This window comes from Sander vitreus, chromosome 18, assembly GCF_031162955.1.
Source record: "Sander vitreus isolate 19-12246 chromosome 18, sanVit1, whole genome shotgun sequence".
Classification (NCBI taxonomy): domain Eukaryota; kingdom Metazoa; phylum Chordata; class Actinopteri; order Perciformes; family Percidae; genus Sander; species Sander vitreus.
The window spans coordinates 6,475,469-6,493,476 of NC_135872.1; the positions used below are offsets into that span (position 1 = coordinate 6,475,469).

The window sequence follows — 18,008 nt, forward strand, 5'->3', positions numbered from 1 at the left end:
TTCTGATTTATTTGAGACTTTTTTTTTTTAAACTCTTACTGTAATACATGTGTCCAGAAACCTCATGCAAGCAGGCATTCATCTATGTTATCTGCACACCGGTATGCTCTCTGCCTCAGGTGTGAAAGGAGCTGGTCTGCTGTTCAGAGACATTCAAATGGTGTGTGGAGGAGTTGAGGGCTCTTTGTGGGCCAGGAAAAGGTAAATGTCACCTTCCCTTTGGGGTTGCTGCTCTCAGACTGTCGTTGCACTGAAGAGGGAGTGCTGACAGTTTAACAGTCTGTAAAGGTTAAAAAGGTAAGACTGTTCTCTTTGTCTCTCTTTATCTCTTCACCTTTTATTCTGCCTTCTCCTTGTATGTCTCCAACCCTCATAGTCACTCTGACCTTTTTGGCAAATCACAACATCTTAAAACATTTTGAAGGACAGATTCACTTCCTCCAAACCATTAAACCTGTCCGGGATTGTATGAATGTTTACAAGCATGAGGAGAGGCAGCTACTGGGCGTAAGGTCTTTTTTTTTTTTTTCAGGTGAAGGTGTTTACATGCACATGAAAGCCACATAAGTAGGCTACACAACTGAGCAGAATATTTCTCGTCACCTGTGGGGCCTCAGCTGCAGATAAAACTCCACAGATCGACCACCACCTGCTACACTCTTTGATTATAGTATGTCATGTTTACTTCTAATACCGGGAGAAATAATCATTCTGATAGTAATTCACCCATCAAGCTTGAGCATGGAAAATGAACAATAAACTGATTTTTAACATTGCACTGAGCCAGAAATCTTAACCAGTTTACCCGTGGTGGTGAATGAGAATTATGAGGGGAGTTATTATTGCATGAAAACATAGGTGGTGTTTTTCTTTGCCAGTATTGCTTCATGATGTGTTTAGGAATGGCTATTTAAAGGAACATGCCGACTTATTGGGACTTTGTCTAATTCACCGTAACCCCCAGAGTTAGATAAGTCCATACATACCCTTCTCATCTCTGTGCGTGTCGTAACTCTGTCTGACGCCCCCACCGCTAGCCTAGCTTAGCACAGATCCTGGAGGTAACCGGCTCCATCTAGCCTACTGCTCCCAATAAGTGACAAAATAACGACAACATTTTCTTATTTATGTGTTGTGATTTGTATAATCACAGCGTGTACAAATAACAAGGTCACATGAGACACGGCCATCTTCTAACTGTATACAAACTGGGAACTATATTCTCAGAAGGCGAAGCTCAGGTGCTGCGAGCAAATCACTCCGCCCAAGTAGCAGTGCTTCGCCTTCTGAGAATATCAGTCAGTATTAAATTGGGAAAGCACCTTGACTGGATTATTCCCCAAAAAATTGCACTGTAAACCTCAATTACTCACTGAACTTCTTTTGCGCGTCGCTCTTTGACTCTTTTTTCTGTTCAATCACGAGAATAGCAGCCCTGCTGAGTAGAGAGCAAAACAAAGTGTGCTGATCATTTCATTGATACTTAATCCCCCTACACGCACACGCACACGCACGCACGCACGCACGCACGCACGCACACACACACACACACACACACACACCAGATTGTTTTAGTGGTGTTGATTTGTTTTTCTTATTTTAGAATTAAACTTCCTCCCCTTCCTTCCTGATCCAGAACTCATTTCCTGACACTTAGTCCACCAGGACCTCTGTGTACATTTGTCCGTTTTTGTGTGTGTGTGTGTGTGTGTGTGTGTGTGTGTGTGTGTGTGTGTGTGTTTGACCATAGCGTTGCATGATGCACAGAGGTTTCATTCCAGACAGATGAGATGTTTATTCGACCTCAGCACTAAACTCGAAGACAATTCACTTTGTGGGTATCAGAGAGAAATTGTCCGTTTGCTATTATATCAAGCTAAATTTATATTACGATGTATTCTATTTTTCAGTATTTGGGCTCCACTGCCTAATATAGGCATACCATAAAGGCTAATAGTGTGATATATTTTTAAGATCTATATAAAGTCTAACTTGGCCTTGTGCTGCTTTTAGAAAAAGAGCGATGCAGAAATGGCAGAAGACGTCTCTGCTGAGGCATAATTCTCTTCTATAAATCCTCATTTTGCTGTGTTCTCCTACTGTATAATTCAATTTCAAATGACAAAGTATGTTTGTCATTCCTGCTTTGTCCATCCATCATGCTGATTCTTGTAACATCATTTGTGCAACAAAATCCAAAGACAAGTCATATGAGAGTTTTCTGAACTACCACTCCTGTTGTTAAGGTCTGGTTAATGTCAGGACCAGAGTACACAACATAAACCATAATTATGGCCTGATCTGACAGGGAATGGGAATGAAAATAAGTGTTGGTGTAAGCACTCATCTCATGTCTGATATTTTGTCCTGTTTTACAGGAATTCTTACTGTATCTGTTTACGGGTTCTCAATCTGAGACCTGTAACATTGGGCATGACAATTTGTTTTATCATGTGGAAAACAAATTACTCTGTGTTAGGGACTATCTTGTCTAGTCTGACTGTGGCGCTTTGGACAACACTAAAGCTAACACCGGTACAGTTTGTGACTTACACAGCTAATACGCAACAGTCCCACAGTCAAATTCACATAAAACAATCCAAGAGGGAAAGTGATGCTGAACACACCTCAAGACTTTTTACACAACAGTCACAACAAGGAGTCTTTTGTCAGACGTAGACACTGGCCATTTTTAGCATTTCAACAAATGATCGAAGCTTGTCGTTTGTCTGGTGAGGACAGTGTCTGTCTGCACGTCATCTGTCTCTGCATTGCTCCATTCAAAATCCATCTGGCTTCTTCCACCTCCTTCCCCACTTTTCACTTCCTTCATAATAGGATTCATAGATCCAGACACATGTCCTATTCAATTCAGACAATGGGGGACCCTCAACACCCACCAGGAGGAAATAAGGAGTCTGAAGCAAATAGAACTTTCTGACTCCCTGTCAGCGTGTGTGTGTGTGTAACTCGCTCTCACACACACACAAGAAGGCCCAAGCACCCTATGATATCATCATGGGTGACTGCCCAATATGACAAATGTGAGGAGACAGGCTATAATGAGAAACGTTGTTGGAAGAGGGGAAAAAGATGGATGGCTGAATGTGTGTTTGTGTGTGGAAAAAAAATAAGTACAAGCAAGAAAAGAGAAAAAAAAGAAATTACAGGATGAGAAAGTCCCTTAAAAATTCTAGCAACGGGCTCCTCCTAATGACTTTCACTTCCCCTCATCTTCTCCCCATGTGCTCATATCAACCCTGTAACTCACCAGAACTAATATCTAGACAACTCAGAAAGAAGGTGGAGTATTTCTGAGCCTCCTGACTTCCAATTATAAGACCATTTGGTCACGGATATTTGAGGAGCGAGAGCAGAAAGAAAAAGGGAGAGAAGAGTGAGAGAGAGAGTGAGATTGGAATATTTGGATATTCTGTGAGTTCGTTCCTCTCGCCATCATCACTCTCGCCCTCCGATCAATTTCCCATTCCATAACCTTGGAAACTCTTCAGAGTCACGCCAAATCAATGAGTGCTCTCTCATGAAAAACAGAATAATTATCCAAACTCAATGGATCAGAAAGATTGGGCTTGGTCATGATTTATTCATGTATTTCTTATTTTATTGAGGCAGCGCTGCTTAATAGAGCTGTAACGAATGAGATGGATGCTGACGGCTTAAAAAAAAATAAAGAGAGAGAGAGAGAGATGAAAGGAGAGGAGAGACCGGCTGTCAGGATTGATTGAGTCAAATGGACTGATGGAAAGAAGAGATGGATGTAAGGATGTTACAGTCTCTATCTGCACTGCAGAATTACAGTATATGATTGAGTCACCAAAGCCACTCATTTATTTATACCTCCTTTTTCTCAGCTTAATGTCAGACAAATACATGTTTAGTTTTAGCTTGTTAACAGGTAACAGACGATAACGTTATACCAGTTGTGTAAAAAGATAAATGTATACTTTAGTAAAATTAAAGACAGGCCAACTTTGCCAAAAAAAGTGAGTAAATTCCTATTTTCATTGTTCTGATTACCTTTATTAAGCTGATGCTTTAATCCAAAGTGATTTGCAATAAGTGCATTCAATCACGTGGGTACAACAAGAGCCTTCTCATTCCCAGATGGATACCGATGCTTTGTCAGGGCCCTCGGCATCTGATACCATACCAATGCACAAGGCACCCTTTAGTGTTAAACGCCGCAGGCTTTCAACTAACTCCAATGTAAACCCATCGGCGGGAATATTAGCAAAATCGCTCTCTCGATCAATACTCCTTAGTCATTATTTCGGGAGTTTGATGTGGAGGACTATATAGTGAGCTCATCGGCAAAATGAAGAAAAAAAACCCCCACTTTCAGACACTACTCGCGTCATTTTCTCAGCGCCGTAATTTACGTCATTGCTGTCAGACAATTAAAACGTGTCAGATCGATGCAGCTAGTGGACCATCGATAATAAATACAGACATGCATTTACCTACATATCACTGAATTGCTCTATAATTCGCTCCCCTTGTAAAAAAAGAATGGTCCTTTAAATATCTTCTTATATGGTGAAACAAAATTACTGATAATTTGTCAGAGACGTCTTCATGCGGTCACTTCACAATCCTTCTGTGCCTTTTAATCTCCTCCTGTCAGATTCATTTTTTCATGTTTTCTTGTGCTGCCTGACTTCCTCTGACACGAGCAGGAACAAGGATCCATGTTCACTGTCCAATAAGTACAAACAGGGAGGAAGTGAAGCGCTTTAGTTTCCTCCTGAGGGAACCCATGGATGATCACACAGATGACCAACACTGACCTGTATTGATCACAGTCGAGACAAGGCCCTTTAACGTGCTCTTACAGACAGGAGGACGTTGTGTGCCAGATATAATTATGGTCTGGACTCCCTGTCGACAGCTTTTTAGAGACAGGAGGCCTTTTCTTTGCGCTTCACTGACGCATATCATATTTAGATGGCCCGGAGGCAGACAAAAAAGGAATAATAGAATATGCAGCAGTGACAGCTATTTGTGTTGACTTGTCTTATTACCACCACAAACGCAAAATAGTGACTTACCTACAGAGCAAAATTGACTATTCGACCGTAGCGAGTGTGCTGCCCTTAAGGGAAACACAAACATGAAAATGTAAACTCCAAACAAACTCCACATTAACAGAGGTCAGTAGTCCATGTGTTAACGCTTCAATCTAATTCATAGGGACAAAATGAGAGAAAGAAAAAGATGGCATGATTGACAGCTAAAAACAATTTGACAAATCTGTGTATTCAGCCATACGTTGTTACGTGTTTGAAACCTACTGAGGATCCGACACTTTCTGGTCTCAGAAATAATGGAGCAACACCAAATGTATACACTGTTGGGTTTTCTGGTTTTGCTTTGGCGATTCTAATATTTTAGAAGAAGTCGAACACTATGAGTAGCTGACAAGACAGGGAGTTGTCGAGGATTTCATTCTTCGATTGAGACGAGTGAGACAGTACTGAAGGAGAAGGTGGGCTCTGATAAAAGACAGAGAGCGATTATGATGTTTTGTCCTTGTTAGACAGACGACAAGTGACGTATGGTCATAATAAGTTAATGGATGAAATTGATCATCCATTAAATCATATAAATCCGTAAATTCTGTGCAATGTTAATTTAAATTAGAAAAATAGTAAATGCACTGTTTTATGGGTCACTTCCTATACATGTATTTGGGTCGGATCAAGTTCTCCCCTAAAGTGAACTGAACTCTAGTGCACTTGAAAGCGAGCAGAAACCCACGTTTTCAGGCAGACCAGAGTTTGGTTGTTTGGTCCATATCAGAGATCGAATCCGCTTTCACACCACCCCAAACCAACCACAGCATCCCACGAAATGCTATAGGGTTCGGTTAAAACAGACCGCCCTGAAGAACCCGCCTTTTTCTGCAAACTTCCATTGCATAGGCCACATAACAAATAGCAATAACAACAAGCAAAGACACAGGCCAACTATTTGGTGATGATAGACGCACAAAGGCACATTTATTTAAAATTCATCAGGAACATTCATCACATGTACGGTGTTTTTACTACTGGTCTCTAGAGTACTCTTAACTCAAATTAAACACCATTGAAAAATATGATAATATGTATTTCGATCGCTCTCTCTTTCGCTTTTTCTCTCTCTCTCTCGCTCTCTCTCTCGCACGCACACACACACACACACACACACACACACACACACACACACACACACACACGCAGGCTGCAGGGACCATCATAATGCATCATAAAAGCAAAAGGAGAATTCCCTAAAGCAAACTGAAATAAATGCCATTGTAGCCCACACTAAATCATCTGTTAGCGCTGGTGGTTTGCCAAACTGTGTAGAAAAAGAGTGCACAATAAGAAAACAGGGAATGATTGTGTGTTGTGGAAAATGGTTCACTTTTTATGAAAAATGGCCCGTTCTTGTCTCATACACGCATCCATTTGAATGAAATTGAGTGTTAGTACAAATGGTTTGACTGTCAGTAAGAGTTGTTTGAACATGAAGTTTGAGAGTGGAGATAGAGGTTATCAGACAAACCATTTTTAGATTTTTACTTTCTTCAAATATGTTATTAGACAGTCTAAGAAGCTGGCCGAAGGTTGCGTTCAAGGTATGACAAACATGAAAAATGCCAAGGCAGATTTAAGTTAGACTGAAGCAACACCAAACATTGATTTAGAAATATGATACAGTGAAAGACAAACCAAAGATGATAAGCTTGAGATTATGGCTGCAACTAATGCTTATTTTTACTATAGATTATTCTTGGGTTTTTAAGTTTTTAATTTACTTATAAAATGTGAAAGATCTCCATAACAATTTTCCAGAGCCTACAGTGACACCTTAACAATTGTTTGTTGCTTCTTGTCAACAGTCCAAATCTATATAAAAAAGAGAAAATGGTTTGCAATGGTTGACAATTAATTGTTTTGTTGATTGCCAAAAAGATAAGAAGTTAATCGGTATTGAAATAATTTCATCTAGAATGAGCAAATGTAAACACGTCTTTACAAAAACAATGAGTTCATTACAGAAAAACATAACAAAATATAACCTAATGCAAAATACAGTACATGCATTGATGTGCAGTACATCAATCGGTGGTGGCTTATAAAGGCATATGAGAAAACAAAAAAAATAAAAGCATTATTTATAAAATAAAATATCATGCAACTTTTTGCAAAAGTAGTATTGTAGTATGCCTGTGCACTCTAGCTGTCTGTAGTTTCGATGTCATTATATACATCAAGTAAAGATCTTACCTGAAAGGGAAGCAGCCCTTCATTAGACTTCAGATGATGAAGAGATCATGGTTATTGGTTGTGAGAGAGGGAACAACCTGAAAAGAAAAAAAAAGAGGTTAGATGAAGGAAAGGTATACGTAGAAAACTAGAGAATGAGATCAGGTGATTATAATTATTGTGTATGAGAGGAGGGAGGAGAAGAAAGGTGAAAACAATCAATGAAAGATAGATGAAGGGAAAGACAAATGAAGAGTGGCAGAGGGGATGAGGGAAAGATGGTTGATTGGCTCCTATAACTGTATCCATGGGAACGACCCTCCATACTGTACATGAAAAGGTTGTGTGTGTGTGTGTGTGTGTGTGTGTATATATAATCTAAGGTATGTTATTATAAAATCTACTTATTACTGTTTGAAATTCATTCAATTGTTCAACTTTTATTTATCAGGGTAAACCTGACTGAACCGCATGATGTGTTCCAGCTGCAGCTTACTTCACTTTGATGTAGTCTGATCATATATACACTGCATGTTTTTCTTTTGGAACAAGATGTTGGAAATAAAACCAAACAAGAGAAGATTAACAATTGTTTTGCTTGCTCTCAAAAGAAAAGGATCAGCCAGTCTTACCCTAGTTTCAAGGCTTTTTATTAAGGCTGAATTCAAACTGATGTAAAGCCCAGTGTAGCACAATTTAAGAATTGTTCAATACTGACCTCAGGACAGCACTACGACATACATCATATCATACATATGATGCAAATAACACCATTTCCTTCACAGGTCTGCCACACATCCTTGCCATGATTAAAACAGAAAGGGTTGGAAGAAAGTTCAAACAAGCATCCTGTGTAACCAAAAAAACAACAACACTCACCCAATATTGCAGAGACATTCAATTTCTTGCAGCAGAGCTTCACCTTGGCAGTCTGTTCCAATGGCAGTGTTCTGGATGGGAAGCCAGTGAGGGATCATAACCCTTTCTTTGAACTAGCGACTCCTACTGGATACATATTGGCACAAAACATCGGTGAGCAGCAGGTCAACATGTTGCTATCAGTTCTAAAAAGAAAATGCACACTGATCTAAACCTACCTTATAACACTGTGTTTTTGAAAGTACAACTGATTGACAACAAAAGACCCAATCACAATGTTTGTTTACATTAACAATGTGTATATATACTATGGATTTACTCTCATCTCATTTATCTAAAATGCATTTTTTATGCTTTCATGTCAACACTTTCATTAGGTTGGAGAGCTAATGTACCTGCTGACTTAAGAAAATGACCACCCTAACTTGCAGTTAGTCTGATCGGTGGTGAGATGTTGCTGTTGGTACAGCTAGATTTGGTTCATCAAAGACGCTAGCAAAGCAACACAGTACAGAAAATAAGCACAGCAGAAACGTCAGATAGGTCGAACTATCATGTTTATCTATAAATCTACAATTTCTTCCATTTCAAAGGCTTGCTGCTATCTTCAACCTTTATTGGAAATGCTTTAACTAGCTACATAGTGCGCATCTACACGCATAGTGAAGGCAGTTGGTGACATAAAAACCCAACCTAAACCAGGTAAAATAAACCACGGTAAAGAAGGGATTCAAAGAAAATGGAAGAACGGAAGTATAGAATTTTGTTAAAAATAAATAAATGATACCAAGCAAAGTATGGAAGGAATCAAGTAAATGCTGTTGAGACCTGGCCTCTTGTCTCATAACATCTCTTTATTTTTATTTGCTTCATACAGACAGGAACTGCTGCTGAAAATCTACAATAGTATACAAGAGGCATGTTGCCATTGTCTCTGGGTGTTTTGGGATAGCACGTGTTTGTCTCTTTTGTCCACAATTTGTCTTTACTGTACATACATAACCCCAGAGTGTGTTCTTTGACTTTATGAATACAATCTATAATCCATAAATATCTTTACCTTTTGTCCAACATTATTCTATATACTCCTTAACTGCCAACAGTCAAACTTCCATAATAAACATAGCTCTTAGATTTTCTTTTTTTTTATTCAAACACGTTTTTCAGGTCCTTGTACAGCTGTCATATTCAAACCATGCAACACATGTATGTCTGTGGTCAGGACTGTATTGAATGTGTCCAGGTCTTTGTTGCATGTGTATCCATGCATTTATATTTATGTATCTTGTCACAGATGGCGGGTATGCACAGTCACTCACTGTTATCAACCCCGCATACAGAATCTTTATTTTTTTTTATTTTATAGAAATACACAGTTAAATGCCTTATGCGTACCTCAGTGTTTTATCATTTTTATATCCAGTGGCCATGTGTGAGTTTTCCTTTATAGCCTCACAAATGTTCACATTCAGTGTGTGGATTCTTGTCACGGCCTCTGGATCACACACAATGATTTGGTGTGTATCCTTGTGCATTCACAGTTTTTCAATGTCCCTGTATTTCTTCCTCAGAATGGAAACCTGGTCCCTGAACAACACAGGGTCCAGCCTCATCTGGGAGTGCACCAGGGGCATGAAACCCAGCCAGTGACTGAAGGCATTCATACAGGTCTGTCGCTGGGCGAAGTGGTCTGGGTCGGCCCACCGAGACGACTTGGAGCCCTTGGTTTAGAGAAACAGAGATGGAAAACAGAGAGACGGTGAAGATAAATGTAAGGGCTCAATCAACACAGCTCCGTAGCAGCTGATAATGTATGTAATAATAATTGAAAAGAGAGTGCTGACAATAATCCTGACTGTGTCACAAATACCTGCAATAACAGAAATGAAATGACTGCCCATTTAATAATACATTATGTAAAACCCATTTGAAAGAAATCTTACAGTAAAAATGTAAACTTTTATTTACAGTGCAGCACAAGAAAAATACGCTAGCCAACCAGGACATACTAGCTACTGAAGATTCTTTCATTTTTCTGTGTACTGGGAAGTTAAATCCACCCTGATCTTTTGTTTTCTGGACTAAACATCATTTCATTTAATAATTGCTGATGAGGGAAAAAAAAGATGCTAAAAAAAAAAAAAGATGGTAATTAGTTTGCTGACAGTTAAGCTTGTTAGCTTGGTCGCTGATGGAACAATAAGGTCAAACAGTTTATTCAAAAACGACATACAGTATTCGTATTACCATTGACTCCTGACTCAACTCTGTCTGCTAACATTTCATTCAGTATACTGTAGTAATGATGTGGGGAGAAAAGCTGTCCGAGCTAACAAACTAACACTGGCTAACTGACTGTTAGCTTGGTTGCTGATGGAACAATAAGTTCACAGTTTACTCAGTTTACATTTTTGTACCATCGACTCCTGTCTCATACTGTAACTGTCTTAAAACAATTCCCCTTTTTTTGAATCCCATTTTAGATTCCGCGGAGATTAAATACAAATGGATGCTGCAACACAGCTAATAAACTACAATAGGTTCCTCAATTTTGGACCAACCAATGGCATACAATTGCAAGTTCACAAAAGTTGACCTCGAACAAGTAAAAAAAAAAAAAAAAAAAAAGTACTATTACTTTGTCCATTAATCGTAGGGTTGATGGCTCGATCCTTGGCTCATCCTGTCTGAACCACTGGACCCCAAACTGCCTTTAACTGCCCGTCCCTGGCCATCGATATGCGAGTGTGTGTGGGTGAATGAGAGGCTTTTGCAAAGTGCTTTGTCCTATCCAGGTTGAAAAGTGCTATAATCAATTCATCATTTTACCATTTGCAATGAGCTCAAAAAGAACAAGGAGAGCTATGGGTAGGGGTTACTGAGTAGAGGTGGAAACACTGGTTGTCTGACTTCTGTGCATTTGCTGTGACATTTGGTTACTTCAGGCTGTCTGTTTTTTGTTGGTGGAGTTTCAATTTCAACTTTACACACCAGGTTAGATGTCTCAATGATTGAATACAAATGCTTTATTTGTCTCCCTACAAAGAATAACTGAGTGCAGCAACAAACTTAAAACAGCTTTTTTGATTGAGCTCATCCCACAGAATATGATGCCTTATATCTCAACGCAGAAGGAATAGCGGCGTGCTGACTTATTCCTTAGCATCATGTGCACTGATGGTTGTCCTTTTGCAGACCTGCAAAGAGGGAATTTGACGGTTCAGTGTAGTAGGAGCGCCTCATTGCTCCTTAACATGGACAGCCCTGTCATGACGTAGCAGGAGGTGTAGCTCATAGTAACACATACTGTTTCCACCACCTGCTCCTCCATCATTCTGTGGAGCTGGTCGACCTGGCCAGCTGTTTCACTGTGGGAATCTCCTAAGTAGTAGCTGACACTTCAGCAAACAGCAGCACATGAAGTCAAACTGGTAGAAAACACATTGTTAGGAAGTACAGCCTGCTTTGCCAATTTTTGGCTGCAACTAGCATGTTGTGTAATTCACTCTGCCAGTACAGCCATGGTACACATTACCTGGGAGTTTTGCAGAGCCAAAAATGTTGCAGCTGATCACAAATTGTATTCTTATTTTAGAGGCTCTTGCTGTTGGTTGTTGTCCACATGGACTGCAGCTCTTTCATCTCACCTTCCTCTTTTAGAAACTGTAGGACAAAGAGTCCGTGGTGGGATGTTTACAACCTTCAATTGTTCAACCTGGTACAACAAACCAAAGTTATCACCCTATAATATATTTCTATCGGACTCAATGAAGATGTGAGCATGTCAGCTTTGTAAAAGCTAGACTGGTGCATGTGATACATTGGCCAAAGAGTGTAGTCCTTTCTCCGTTCTAACATTAAAGGGATCCATCTGCATCTTCATTAGCCTGTCCCCCAGTCTGGATGGGCTTGATGATGTTAAAGCTCCGTTAAAAGGCAAACATGTAAGTTCCAGCTCCAGTAGGTCATTGAGATATTAGATTATTCACTACAGTTATTGGAACTATGCAGTTGTTGTGCTTTGTTTCCCGTCAGTAGTCGAAGCATTTGAAGTTTCCTGCATAGCTGCGGGCCGACTCCATGATGCTATCGTCTCCTGCCGCCATGTGTCCTCAGCTGGTTATCAGAGATGGACAGCAGGGAGGTAGGGGTGGGCCCCCAAACGGCTGCTGGGAGATGAGTTGGAGAAGGGGCAGTGGAGGGCAGAATACCCCTTTGATAAGCTGTGGCGTGGCGTCGTGGAGTTGGAGCAGATTACTCCTGTGTGCTGCAGCTGGGGCTACTGAGGGTCAGGTAGAATAATAAGAAACTACAAAACATCGAATCAGAGAAATGGTTTAGCACCTTGAATGAAACATGAATGAAAAATGAATAAATAAATGATAAAAGCCAGAAATATCAGTCATGATTTCTGTTGCTTCATGAAATCTTGCGGTCGAAGTTTCCTAAAAGATTTCACCACTTTGCCTCAAGCAAAGTCACAAATCAGGGGTGAGAGAGGGAGATGCAGGAACTTAGGATACTCAAAAAGGAAGGAAGAAAGAAAGAGAGAGCGAGGGAAGAAGGGAGTAAATCTGGGTTTGCCGTGCTGCCTTCACAATTAAGACATTAATCATGGAGTCCATACTGCCGAGTCATCGTCCTGCCAGTGGTCAGGCCATCAATCAGAAGCTGACATAGGGCTGGCCACAAGAAGCACAGACACACATTTTCACACACACACAGATCTGAAAGAGAAGGTCAGGGCTGCATGTAGCCTGAAGCTTCTATACTCATTCAACACAAGGAGGTGAATCCATTTTTATCTTCTTTATACATATATATAGAAGTCAAGTTTCTGTAAAACATGTTCAAACCACTGCCAAGCACTCTTAAATGTACCCAGTGGACCCTTTTGACCAATCGCAGCGCTATGGAGTAAACATTTGATAAAGGAGTCTCCATTTTGTTTGTATGCACATGGCTGCTGACTGTTTTGCACTATTCCACTGACCATGTGCCAAGAAACATAGAAATGTACAAGCAAAAGACAGGAAAGAAGATGACTGACAGCAAACAAACATGGAGGTGAACATGCAGGCTCCAAATATTTAAAGAAATCGGCCCTGCAAATGTTTCACGTAGAAAGGCAGTGTTGGTTAGATTACGTTTTTTTATGGAAACTTGAGAACTACTTGTTGTATCATGGCCTTAAACATTGCAAACACTCTTGTGTCAGCACAGATTAATTTAATGTCATCACCAATTATAATCTTTTTATAGTTATTTTGCTTTTTGTCGTGTTAGGTGTAGGGAAATTGCTGTGATTATCTCGTCGTGTACAACATGATTAGCTTTGATAGATTATTTTTTTTAAACCCTGAAACACTGAGGTGACCTGCCTTAAATTAAATTTGAATTAAAAAAAGACTTTTTTATGGCCATAATTGAATTCAATTTAATCAGTATGTACATTTTCATGGATTTATCATACTGTTGGACTGCCAGACTGCTATGACACACCACATATTTAAGATAGATGTATGCCTTGTACCTGGATAATTGCCTACATGGCATTCTCTTTGTAAACCACCCCAATAGCCTAGAAGAGTCTAATCTATCGATACAGATAGTACATGTTCATAATTATGCATTTAATACATATTACTAGCAGTCCCAGAGTGGCACTGAGTGGTAAAAGGGGAAAGATACAATTATAAAAACATGATCACGACAAACACTATAAGAGGCTCTGAGGAATTCATGTTCTACCCATGATATTTTTCTTTTTTATTAAACATGGGTTTTCTGGTTAGCTCATAACACTGATGTCTGACCACAACAAAAATATCAAATTGCATTGTGGCTACAGTCACCAGTCTTGACAAATAGGACGACCACGTGCCAATGAAAGCTCTACCTGGCTCATCATGGTTTCCTTGTACTGTTTCTTCTGTGTGACTTTGATTGGCGGCTGCTTGGTAACGGCCGACACCAGGAAGTTCATCAGGATGTCTTCACAATTAGCCATGTGGTCCACCATGGTCAGCAGGCTGGCAGGGACGTAGTGGGTGAACAGGTAGTGGTAGTATCTGACATACAAAAAACAAGGACAAAGTTATTTGTGTATTTATTTCTTTTATTAAAAGCTGCACTTCCATTCTAATCTGTTCGGTATGGTTGCTGTGTTGCACTCTCAGCAGCATGGGAGCAGTAGATCACTGTCGACTCTCCACCTCCCTGCCAAGGTCTGCTGTCGCCACAGACAGGCGCGCACACACACACACACCCTTTTCTTTTCACTCTTTGTCTAATTTCTTTCTGAATTGCGTTGGCATTTGAAATTTTAAATAACAAAAGGACTAAAGAGTCGCAGTGAGCATCCTAACAATAGAACAATGAGAGAGCTGTTTATCTGCATGACAAGATGCTTCAAATCCGTTCGGAGAGCGACGCTCTTCTCCGTTTGATTTACCGCTCTGCTTCATACTTAAACTTTTGTTTATTTCAGTCCCAGCGTTGTGTTGTTGACAATCATTTTATGAGAGGTGGAGAAAGATTGTATCATCCCATTTCCCTTTTCTATTACTCCACTAAAATAAAATGTGACTGGTGAGAGACGACTTTTAATGTGCTTTATATCTTGTGGAGAAGTATTTTTGTGAAGTTGGGATAAATCAACCTGACAGGTGACGCAGAACAACTGCATTCCAAGGCGAATTCACAACAGTGTTGGACACATTATGATCACATTTCAGATCCAAAGCTTTCTTAAATTACATCATCATCATGATGCTTTACATGCCTCTGGGATTTCCGCCTTTCTGGCCTATATATCCCTGCCTCTGCTGAATTATTCTTATCCCCGGTGGGGACAAAATGTATCTCCCCCTCAAAGTGATCAATGCTACTTCACCAATAGACAATATCATCAATATAAGGGTTTTAAACTAAGTAAAGCGCTATAACTTGAACAGTCTATATTGCTATAGAAAATAAATCCGAGCGACAGTTGGCGATATTTTCAGGGGCCGTGGTAGTTGAATTTTGCCGAGAAAAGTGAGCGTCATGCGGCGGCCACGACAGTTAAGTTTAGGCACCAAAACGACTAGTTAAGTTTAGGAAAAAGATCATGGTTTGGATTCACACACTCCCCGAGATACGAAAGAGCGTTTCCTTGGTGTAAGTCTTTTGTTTTCACCAGGAAGTGAACTCCGCTCTCCGGCTTGAAAGTGCTGTGTTTTATGTTGACACCACGTTGTGCTATTTCATTTTAAAAAAAATTCCATTGAATATTGGAGTTCATAAATAAGTGTTTTGGCATGCCTATATCCATGGTGTTGAGAGAGGGATTTAATTCTTGCATGTTTTGTTTTGCATGATCAAACCCCCCCCGCTCTGTTTTTTTCACAAATCGTACCCTACATGTAATCAATATTCATGCATTTTGTAAGTTGACCTGAGTTCAATGTATCCAAAGGAAGTCTTAGCTAATGTTTATTGTTAATCACTTGAATTAATGATGTGTAAATATTAAAAGCAACTGCACAGCTTCGCTGATCAGCAGGAGATCGTGTGGTTTTTGTACCTGTGGTAGAAAGCTGCCCCCGTAAGGACCATGGAGTAGTCATTGGTCCATTTGGAGGTGTAGCCCCATCGGGATCTGGAACTATCCCAGTAGTGACTCCTTGCTGGATAACCAACGATACGCTCTGGAAAGCTTACCCATACAAGAAAGGCAAAATCCACCTGTGGGAGCAGAAAGTAAGGAAAGACGACAGAGGAGAGAAAAGAAGATGGGGCCAATGGAAATTAAAAAGGATGATATAATGGGAGAAAATTAAGGCAAGGGGAAAGATTTTGGAAAAAAGGAGAAGATATGGTAGGAGGAAGAGGAAAGGTGACGAGAAAGGAAAAGCACACAGTAATGTTAAAAGGTTAAAAGCTTTCAGAATTTAAACAGCTTGTGGAGGAGAAAAACACATACAGATAGAAACAACTTATTCAGAATAGCTATGGCATTTAGTCTGCAAGGCCGTCATCCATTCTGCCTCTTCACAACCAGACAAATAGCATTTTAAATGGCATTTCAGCATTGTGAGCACCTTCCCTCCCACCTGAAAAGTTTCCCTTTAAATCACATCTGTCTGTATCACAACAGATCCACTGTACGTTAATAAAGCAGAGTCATAAAGACAAACCAATTTCCAATTCCTCTGTTTGCGCCACCTAGAGCAGATCCTCGTGCATTTCCCTTGACTTTATAGGCAATAGGCGATTTGTTCATTTTTAAGGGGGTGGAGGCGGGGGAGGGGGGGGGGGGAAGGCCCTGTTCATTTTGTTCACCTGTGACTAGCGAACCGCCGAATGAAGGACTCTTTTGGTTCTGTATTTTGTAATACCATCCAAGACAAAACTGATGGAAGGGGAGTAATCAGAAAAAAAGTTCCAACAACAAATCTGTTACTTGAGCACTACGAACAGCGCCATGGATTTATCAATGCACAGCACAGTTAGGCTGCTGATATTTCAGAGTCATGGTCGGGGCCATAGATTCTAACTTGCACAAACTCAGATTAAGGATCAGTGAGTCAGGCAGACTAGACTAACATATTAAACTAAACAACCCCTCTGCCCCCGCACTCTCTCTGTTGCTAGAGGATGGTGAGGGGGGGATGGCAGGTTAACAAGGGTCATGCATTTTGGTCATTTTGCTAACAAGGGGGAAGGCATCCCCACCTATATCAACTACTGTTTATAGGCAATAATGCTGCTTCTACAATTCCCTTTGCAGTTAGTCTGAACACACCTTCAGGACCATCACTGAGCAACTAGAAAGGCATCTAAATTTACGATTTTCTAATACACTAATGTGCCGAGAGGGTGCTTGGAGCTGCATATTCTTTATCCAATCCGTTGGTCTGCCCCGCTCTGTATCCCAGTCAGGCTCCCTTCTTCCCCAATAAAGAAGAAATTTCATGTAGAGTTGTCTGGAGCACCTGGTATCCTTAAAGAAACTTGAGCTACCTGAGAAAGAGCCACTTTGGAATTCAATAACACCACTGAGATGTGCAAGCAGACACACCAGAGAATAAGGGGATCAGCACATAGCCTAATGAAATACTTGGTAATACACACAGACAGACACACACACCACCTCAGGAGCCGGGGGAGAAAATTAATTACCAGAATAGTAGAGGTGGGGAGACGGCGTCGGGGAGGTGAGCACTGAAAGTGGACATTCCTTAGAAATACCTTGCGGCTTCTGTCATGAGTCGCGTGAGCAATTACTGTAAAGTGCCACTGCTAAGCCGAGAGAAAGGTTGGAGCTGCCATTTTCAGTGTAGCCCCTGATGATTTGTGCATGCATTGTGTGTGTGTGTGTGTGAGAGATGTGTCAGATGTTTTCACAGCTGTGCTGACAGGATTAATGATATCATGCAAATATAATGTAGCCTTCAGAGATTAAAAGGTTCTTCATTATGTGAAATGGCATGTGTGTGTGTTTACAAGTGAGAGACAGTGACAGAACCCAGATTATTTGCACTCATAATCTGTCTTAATTACGGCTTGAAACAGAGGCTTGATATGACTGAGGAATTCAAGCGGGGACTGAAAGTTGAACAGAGTCTATGTCTATGTGTGCGCGTGTGTGCGTGCGAGAGAAATGCATACTAATAGATTCTACAAGGCCAGAATTGATCCGAGGAGCAGAGGGTCAATCCAGCAATAGATCTGTGACAAATCTCTCCCGACATTTGGGTTTAACATGTCCAATGTTATCAGATGAAAAGAAGCTACATCACATTATAGAGCCCTTATCTTCCCCTCAGTATGTGGTCTTTTGCCAATGTGTTTTTAGAAGTTGTGTTTTCAATC

General features: G+C 40.4%; 1 protein-coding gene across 1 annotated transcript in view; it reads right to left on the reverse strand.

The window, feature by feature from the left end:
• Positions 1–9,685: 9,685 nt before the first annotated feature.
• The window catches only part of LOC144533167 (exostosin-1-like), a 251,624-nt gene continuing 243,301 nt past the window's right edge, over positions 9,686–18,008 (reverse strand). Inside the window, exons 10-12 of the mRNA XM_078274367.1 lie at positions 15,718–15,878; positions 14,050–14,221; positions 9,686–9,871 (exon numbers count right to left, since the gene is read on the reverse strand). Of these exons, the coding sequence (XP_078130493.1) occupies positions 9,686–9,871; positions 14,050–14,221; positions 15,718–15,878 (519 nt within the window). The remainder of the gene's footprint in view (positions 9,872–14,049; positions 14,222–15,717; positions 15,879–18,008) is intronic.